Source organism: Nymphalis io, chromosome 23 (genome assembly GCF_905147045.1).
Source record: "Nymphalis io chromosome 23, ilAglIoxx1.1, whole genome shotgun sequence".
Taxonomy (NCBI): Eukaryota; Metazoa; Arthropoda; class Insecta; order Lepidoptera; family Nymphalidae; genus Nymphalis; species Nymphalis io.
In genome coordinates this window covers 324,745-334,370 of record NC_065910.1, presented here as the reverse complement: position 1 = coordinate 334,370, position 9,626 = coordinate 324,745, and the positions used below count along the sequence as shown (strand labels likewise).

The following is a 9,626-nucleotide window of genomic DNA, read 5'->3' as shown; positions in this document are numbered from 1 at the left end:
CATTTACTGAAGACACTATCTAATGTATAAAATATAACGACGGAGGTTAAAAAAATTTACAAAAGAAATTGCAATTGGTAATTATTACTTGCAATATACAAGCAGTTATGATTCGTCAGCTTACAAGATTATATTGAATGTATAGCTAACGTGTGAAGCGATTCGGAATTTAGATAATATCGAGACGAACCAGAAAGAAACACAAAAGCCAATATAGCAAAGGGCTATTTAATAATCAACATAGGAATGTAAATAAAAATATTAATCAATTCGATTTTTATTTACATAAAAAAATCTTCATAAAAATATCTTAAACAGTCTCTAATACGGATAATCACGCTCTCATAAAACTAATTTGTTTTCGGAGCTCGTTCGCAAACAACCAGAGTTTTTCTACCCTTTTAATAAACCTCATCTCTGTCCCTGCTATATCCACACGGAATGATACAGCGAACTCTAAGCTGCCATTGTAAAACAGTCTCTAAATGTAACGACATTAGGCACATGTAAAGCGTACGTATACGTGTAGGTGTATGACGTACAATAAGCTCACAAATCGCTCTGAATAAACTAATAAATGTCGAACCCGGTCGCCGGTCGCCCACAGATGAAATTATCTTGCGACAGCCGCTTATGAGTGGAATCAATATACGATCATCGCAATAAAAGCTCCAGATGTTTGTCGACCCCCTCGTCCCCCGGGCCCCCAGCTCCCGCCCGGGGCCCTCGTACACGCCCGCTCCCCGGCGCCGGCAATTTGCCCGATATTAAGTTTATACAGCGATTTGTACCCTTCTTTACACCGGTCGAAAGGCACAACGCACACTACGATGAATAAACTCATGTGATTGTTATATTTGGAAATCGAGTATATTTTAGTCATCTATATGAATAAAAAAAGGAAGGTAGGCAGTCTAATGGACTACTAATTTAGTGGTTACTGTGACAAGTAAAATCAAAAGTTCTGTGTCTCTAATGACGAGTATTTCTTATATGTTCGGGCTACTATTATAATTAATTAGATTTAATATTTTTAGTTAAACAATTTATAGTTAACTGAAATTTACACACGTTATTAAATAAATCGCGAAAGTTATAAGCATTTTGAACGTTATAATGATTTCCAATTTTCCAAGTGTAAAATATAATTATTGACCTTATAATTATTGAACTTGAAATGTCCACCATGCAAAAAACCACTTCAAGAACAGTGTCGATACAGCGCAGTGCCAGTCGATACATAAGTCGACCAGGAGCGGGAGACACAGATCAGCCGAGCTCGCCGCGCTCAGCGCCGCCTCTAAACGGTATTGCTGATTAATTTACACCTCGACATCCAAACGTTTCTTTAATTCCAGTCTATACCAGTAATACGCCCAAAAGGGGTTGAATTAAATTTTTCAATTTTACATTGTTTGCTATCGATTCAGTGGTCTTTGCAGCAGGCAGCCTTAATTGTCAACACTAGCTATGGACATTAGAATCTTTAACCATTATTAAAAATGCCCCTAGCTACAGGAATTCAGTATGCCAGCCACATATACCTATTATTACACTGGCTCTCATACATTAAAACCGGAACACAACACTTTATCACTGTTTTGTGATAGAATAACTGATGACTGAGTATAAGACCTATGTCAACAACCGGTTTCACTCTACTTAGTTCTGTAAATCATATAGCTTTATAATATTACATAAGGCCTTGCTTTCGTGATCTTGGCTATAATGTAATATGCTAAAATATATTATTGAATCAGTAAACAAAAATATATTTCTTAAAATAAATCTCTTTGTCTATAGTCATTGGCGAGTTAAACGCACTTCGGTCCCGCACATTCATTAATTTTTCTCGCGAAACTCACTGGTTTCGAAATAATGTGCGCAAACATGTGCCGTGGGAAGCGCACTAAATTATGTTTTGTGTACTCATTGCTTCATTTGATTAACTTCGTATTGGCTTTTATTAAGCAAATCTATAAAGGGTCCGGTGAGAATAAATTAATAATTAATTAAATGAATTAAAAACTATTTATTCAAAAATCTATTCTGGCTGATAATAAATCATCAATATAATTAATAATAATCCTTTTATATCTGTGTATTAAAATATAAATACATTTTGAAAATTATATATAATTGTGATGGTAGGAATAAATATATAAGCATTACTTCTTATGGGTAAAATTTATACAAAAGTGACTATAACAGTGATTATAACAGGAGCAATGCTCCTTGCATTGCTCCTGTTATAATCACTGTTATATATATTGTTTTTATGTGTTATATATATTGATAGCTTATATAATATCTTTATATCTTTTAAGTTTGGTTACTTATTAATCCAGCATGTACAGGCCTTTGCGCGGGTATATTTGAAGGTTTCCCTTGGTTGAAAATAAAGGTTGGTTATAATTTGAGTGTAATTCGTGCTTGATTCAAGCCATCTCGACTTGAATCAGGTGGCTTGAATCTTGAAGTGCTTGATGTGTGCTTAATTTGTGATTATAATTAATCTCGTGCTTTACGGTGAAGGAAAACATCGTGAAGAAACCTGCATGTGTCTAATTTCACTGAAATTCTGCCAGATGTGTATTCCACCAACCCGCATTGGAGCAGCGTGGTGGAAAAAGCTCCAAACCTTCTCCTCAAAATGAGGAGAGAAGGCCTTTAGCCCAGCACTGGGACATTCACAGGCTGTTACGGTCGTGCTTGATGATTGTTTGTTTCTACAAATTAGTTTGTGTAGTTAATGGTTTGAAGGATTCTGAAGTAACAGGCGACAGGTGGCAATTGAGTCGTAGTCAAATAAAAATAGTATAGTCAAAGAATATGCAACGCATGCAAGTATTAGCTATTAATAAAATAAATTATGCAAACAATGACACGTGCCTATCTTGTATCCATTCACAGACAACCCTCTGTATTGCACCTGTGTTGAATTATTCAAGATAATTATCAATTATTTGAAAATCGTATTACGTATTTTTTATAGTAACAATCTGTAAATGTCCCAAGCTGGGCTAAGGGCTCCTGTCCGTTTGAAGGGCAGGGAAAGAAATATTTGGAGCTTATTCCATTACACTGCTCAAATGCGGTCAAGTCAAGTGTAATTAGATACATACATTTTATCACGATGTCTTTATTCAAAGCCGAACACGAGACGCATAATAAACAATAATTAAACATGTGTAAACGCAGTGATGCTTAATTTTCAAGCCGCGGTTATCGGTTAAGATTCACGCGTTCTAACCACAGGACCATTTCGACTCGTACTATGTTTTTATATGTTTAAATAACAACTATTGTTTTCGATTTTAATAGTAAAACATTACCAACTGATTTTGTTGTGTTCTACATTGAGGGGCGAGTGAGGCAGTGTAGTTACAGGCACGAGAGATAAAGCGCTTTGGGATTGGTTAATATTTCTTACAGTGCTAATGTCTATTGCTGGTCGGTTGATTGCTGGCTATTAGAAGCGTAAATTAATTAAAATGGACAAATTTCTGAGTATACATTATAATGTCCTGATTTAGACGATTGATCGTATCCGTTTACAATACAGGTGTCCCTTGATAAGGTGATAACGCAACAGCTGGCGATTCCCGTAGTTATTTAATAAACTTGCATTATCTATATGTTATAAAAACTAACTTTATTTGCAATATTTTATTATCAAAGCTAATAATGTTTATGTAATAAATTTATATTAAATAGGATTATTAGTTATGTGACGATGACCTCCTGACTGATCCCAGCCGCGGCGACCATTCTTTAGAGAGATTAACCAACTCTGCAGGACATATTTTATTGCACAAATCTTTGCGCAAGCAGGTAAAGTCACTATTATCTCTCACAATATTATGGGATGACATTTATCATTTTTATGTACTTTAGGCACGAGAGTTTTCATACAGTCAACTTTGAATGATGACTTTATTAAACCCCATTACCAATACTATTGATTTCTGTGCTTTGACTTAAAGGCTGATTGAGCCAGTATAATTAAAGGCTCAATAGTCAATGATTGGGAGATTACTTACAGTACAGTACGGTAACAGCGTGTAAATATCCCACTGCTGGGCTAAGGCCTCCTCTCCCTTTTGAGGAGAAGGTTTGGAGCTTATTCCACAACGCTGCTCCAATGCGGGTTGGTAGAATACACATGTGGCATAATTTCAATGAAATTAGACACATGCAGGTTTCCTCACGATGTTTTCCTTCACCGTCAAGCACGAGATAAATTATAATCACAAATTAAGCACATGAAAATTCAGTGGTGCTTGCCCGGGTTTGAACCCACGATCGTCGTTAAGATTCACTCGTTCTAACCACTAGGCCATCTCGGATAATTGGGGATTTGGGGCACTTGACAGTAAGGAATGGTGCAGTGCATGTATCTATGGGTAGAGGTGACTTTACCTGAGATTTTGCAATGAAAGACAAACAGACAAAATACGTAACGTTAACTATGTAGGTAAAGCAGTTTATTGAATTACTCCCTATACGATCCTCTAAATATAAATAACATCGCGTTATCGATACAACTTATTGGTTTTTGATTGCGATAAAAAGGTAATTAATGTTCGCTAAACAAATCCTTCAGATAATCGATCATTACGAGATTATCGATAATGGATAATAATTTGTTAAAATGTCAGTCATTTATTGATGACATTTAATAAGCATTTGAAAGTGATTTTTATAATTTTTAAGAGATAATTTTTACAGTACAGAATACGGCAACTGCATATATAGTTTATAGACAAACTGTTATACGCGGATTGACGCTTGCTAAACATTACTATTCTCATTTCGTGACAAACAAATGTATAAATTCTAATACCTAACTAACCTTAAGATTTGTACCTTTGGCTCAATATTTGAAGATATTTAAAAAAAATGCTAAGGGATTAATATGTATGTATTATAGCACACGAAACCGATTGTCTTTATTATTTGTGTATATTCTATATATGTATAAATATATTAAATGATGATTATTATTAAATTATGAAAATACTAAATTGTTGTGAATATATAATAAATCGATTAATATTAAAGAGTTTTAGTTAAAAATAAACATTTAAATAATGAAATTATATTATTATTTGCGTACATTTCGATTTAAATTTTATAACGGTTAAATACATTTCACTTATATGATTTTATTTCATTATAAAATTGTGTATTTTCTTTTGCAAATGTATCAATAACAAATTAATACAAATCTTATAATTTGTAATAAATTACTTGGAAAATCTTTAGTTCAGTGTAATCAATGGGTTTTAATAAATATCAAATATTTTATTTACATTAGATTTATTAACCTCATGATCGTGTGGAATGGTGGCAAGACGTTTGCAGCATTTCCCCTTTTAGTTATATTAATATGATTCTAGTTTGTTACCAAAGCCTTTGTCCCTTTTTATATCAAGAACACTCCGCTGCGCAGGAAATTTTATAGTAATCAAGTGTAAGTGGACACACATATTTATTTTCTATTCCACTACTCTCATAATCCGTTGTACGACAAATTCATGCGCAGAAGCAACGCTTGCCGTAATTTCTAAGGCAAGAGTTTGGGCCCCATTATCTTCAAAATTCATTGTACAGAGTTTTTGTAAGAAAAATCCAAAAACTTTTTATTGTCTTGAAACGGATTAGAATAAGCCAGCCACTTGAACGAAACAGAAACAGAATTGAATACTATTATTATTGAATAAAATAATATGTTCGGTCTATTTTGAATGATGTTATCGGTTCTCTGAAAAAAAAACCAAAAACATATTGATACGAGATTTCTAACAAGTCCGAAATGTTAACGAGTGCGATACAGGCCGCGCTAATTGAGCCAACCTACACACTATACAGCGTGTTCTCTTTTTTCATTTGGTTTTAATATTTGTTGTTAAAAATGTTATAAGATTATACTAAATTAACAATTACCACCACCTCAGAATGTGTATTGGAGCTGAGCTCTTAGTAAAAAGTACTTAATAAAAAATATTTATAATAATTATTTCTAATTAAATTTATATATCCTGTTCGAAAGACTGTATGCATTTTAGTCAACATCTAACATATGATCTTGATCTTTACATGTTATATAAATATGTAAAATTTATGGATCTTTGTGGACTAGACTAGTCCACAAATTCAAAGTCGCTCAGCGTGCTATGGAGCGAGCTATGCTCGGAGTATCTTTGAAGGATAAGATCAGAAATGAGATTATCCGGAAAAGAACCGGAGTCACCGACATAGCTTGCAAAATTAGCAGGCTGAAGTGGCAGTGGGCTGGTCACGTATGTCGTAGGACCGATGGCCGTTGGAGCAGACGAGTCCTAGAGTGGAGACCGCGAATCGGCAAGCGCAGCGTAGGGCGCCCTCCAGCCAGGTGGACCGACGACCTTAAGAAGGTGGCGGGCACCAACTGGATGCGGAAGGCGGAGGACAGGGAGCTTTGGCGCACCTTGGGAGAGGCCTATGTTCAGCAGTGGACAACGATTGGCTGTTGATTGATGGATCTTTAATATCTACATAAAAATAAACGTACAGTCATAGAGACTGCGGACTGCGGACTGCCGATAGAAGTGAAAACTTGAAACTGTTAACTATATTGTCCAATTTTTATTAGTAAATAATTCATTACTTTTTAGTTAAAATACACTTATATTATTTGAATGTACTGTTAGTATTTACATAGATTTCAGTCATTCTTATCCTCATTATTTTCGACAATACTTAAATTATTTGTACTTTCAACGATTTCATTATTAACAATAGCACGTCGGTGACGCCACGAGTCTATCCTACGCAACGCGCCTAAAGAAGTTTTCACTTCAAAAACATTAGATGTATCTACTCGTATCATGTATATAAAGGAACTTCTAAGAAGGACCTGCGATGCTGAAAGATTTGATCAAATGACTGTTCCTCCCGACACCCTGTAGGCCGTGTGTTGGTTAAGCCAATCCCAGTATAATTGGTGCGAGCGATCAATTAGTCCGTTCTACGCTTTGCCGGCTGAAGATTATTTTTGAACTGGAAAATCGTAAAAATAACTTTAAAACCGACTCATAGAGACTAACTAGAATGTTTGCTGTTCTCGCTTTGTGCTGTTTTCATACTATCTACGCGTACGGAGAGGGAGGTACTGTGATTTTATACGTAGTATTGAACCTTGGGTTGATTGGAAATGGTTATCGTCCATATTGACACTGTCAAAGTAAAGTAACAGCTTGAATTATACCAAAGCTAGACTAAGGCCTCCTCCCCTTTTGAGGAGATTTCCAGCTGTTTTAAAACGCTGTCCCAAATCGGATTGGAGGCACATGAGGCAGATTTCACCTAACACATGAGGCTTTCCCCGCGATGTTTTCCCTTACCAATCCCTTATCAAGTAGGAGACAAATACACACAGACAATATGTATGTATAAATAAAAAGGCAACGAAAAAAGCAATTCAAACGTAAATTAATAAAAAAATCCACTTTATCAACATTGCCAAAACTCGATTTATTGGCACTGATGTATGGAATTTTACAAAAATATTCATTTTATTTTTACTATATTTTAATAAATAAAAAAGATATTGCTAAAAGTATTGGTGTCTATTTGGCCGACTTTATCATGATTTTAATAAATGTCAAATTTATAAAGATTTAATATGAAAAGATAAAATATAATAGTAACTATGTATCGAAAGGATATCATCGTGAAATATCAACAAAATGATATGCAATTTTGGCTTTAATTATTATAAAATTTAATCGATACAGGCGTCAAAACTGCGTATCACCGAAAGTTAGTTTTCAATTACTAAACAGTAAGATAGTCTTTTATTATTTAAGATATGTGTATTTAAATTATTGTGCATCATAAGTTGATTTGTATATTTTGTCTGTAATTTAGGTGAGGTTCGCCGGGGCACGCCACTCGCCGGGACGCTGAGCTCCGTAGGTGGAGGCGGGGAGCACGCGCCGCCCATCTACCGGCCCGGTTCGCAGGCGTGGGTATTAACTATGAAGTATCAAACCGCAACTATTCATACAGTAATTAACAGTATATCAAGTAATTAAGTCACTCATTACTTGATATGGTTGAGTTCTTAACAAGATTATTTAACGGAAAATTATTGGCTTTACGTCTATTATTATTTGTTTTACCGTTGATAGACTTTGTGAGGACCGCTCTGGATAGTACCTCACACTCAGGTGATACTACCGCTACATATTATTACTTTTTAATAAAACATTTTCTTTTAACGGGCGCATGAAGTATTGTTATTTAAGGCAAGACAGTCATAAGTTCTTTAATGCCATGGTTCGTAACTCACAGCTTACACTCCTTGCTATGGTAATGTCTACGAGTGCAGGAAACCACTTACTGTTAGGCTGGGCCTGTATTTCTTAACCTTCTCTAAAGTATATGACATACAGCGTAATTAAATAATAACTTTTATGGTGTATTATATTTATAATTACCGCGGGCTACTTACTTTTTAAACTAGAACACAGAAATTCAGAGTATAGATGTTTGTGGATAGATTAACTGATAAGACCTGACCATGACCATTTAAATCATGTATGTCTATATAGATATGTGGTATCACAATTCGTCAAACCAAAGCCACCCCACCAATATTGGGAGGAAGAAACATCGCAGTCTCTGGTCCCAGAGAACCGGAACTGCTTGCTCTGTGAGACACAAGACTCGGGGGCGTGTCGAGCGATGCCCTCCTGTGTTTACTGTGAGCCGACTGTCACAGCGCTTTGTGAAAGAAGTACTCCGTGCTTGCGTTGTACAGGTTAGATTTTGACTATTATCACCTATTTGTAGCTTTTTTGACGACATTATCGGCGGTCTAGTAATAAATAATGATAATAATGAAATAAATGTTTTTTCGTGAAGATATTCCCAAAAACAGCCCCAAATTTGGTAGTTGGCAGCGTTGACATTTTTATGCCTCGGAAAGGACGTAAAGCAGTTCACTTTGTTCCTGAACTTTTGTGTGGGCTCACTCCAATTGGATTATCATAGTGAGGGAATGGATACTGAACATAGTTTGCGTATACCATTGAGAACTATAGTTAGTCTTGCGCATTTGACTATCTTCTTTGTGTCTAGATGAATACAGTAATCGTGACTATTTCCACAGTAATAAAGAATCCATTCTTCAAATGCATCCCCGGTGAGAAGTACATGGACGAGTGCGACTCCTGCCGCTGCACAGACGGCCACGGGGGCTGGTGCACGAACCAGTTTTGTGAATTCCGTTCCCTACATCTGTACGCGCTGAAGTTATCCGACGGAGAATTCTATTAAAGTTACTTCTGTATTTACTACTGTATTATTTTTAAGTTATACTGCAAACAATAAACAAATATATGTTTGAAGTGGGGACGTGCGACAAGGCCATATAAAACACACTTATTTTAATTCCAAATGAAGAAAAAAACATCTTAAAGTTAAATATATTGAAGATTTTTGGCACTTGTGAAAATAAAATTAAATTTCATGAAACCAAAAAAAAAAAATTAAAGAAATACATCGTTTATGTATTTCTTCAATTTTATATTATTGTTACTGGTGGTAGAGCTTTGTGCAAGCTCGTCTGGGTAGGT

At 35.3% G+C, this 9,626-nt stretch overlaps 1 protein-coding gene across 1 annotated transcript; it reads left to right on the top strand.

The window, feature by feature from the left end:
• The first annotated feature begins 6,967 nt into the window (after positions 1-6,967).
• On the top strand, positions 6,968-9,344 carry LOC126777706 (uncharacterized). The gene is made up of 4 exons (XM_050500858.1): positions 6,968-7,153; positions 7,915-8,011; positions 8,601-8,809; positions 9,161-9,344. Exons 1-4 carry the CDS (start codon positions 7,096-7,098, stop codon positions 9,325-9,327), a joined length of 531 nt encoding a protein of 176 aa, XP_050356815.1. The 5' UTR covers positions 6,968-7,095; the 3' UTR covers positions 9,328-9,344.
• Positions 9,345-9,626: the final 282 nt, after the last annotated feature.

Excerpts from the sequence above, each read along its gene's own strand:
- LOC126777706 (XM_050500858.1), top strand. The coding sequence starts at position 7,096 with ATGTTTGCTGTTCTCGCTTTGTGCTGTTTTCATACTATCTACGCGTAC. Across the intron at positions 7,154-7,914 it reads CTACGCGTACGGAGAGGGAG|GTGAGGTTCGCCGGGGCACG; the intron begins GTACTGTGATTT and ends TCTGTAATTTAG. Across the intron at positions 8,012-8,600 it reads TACCGGCCCGGTTCGCAGGC|ATATGTGGTATCACAATTCG; the intron begins GTGGGTATTAAC and ends ATGTCTATATAG.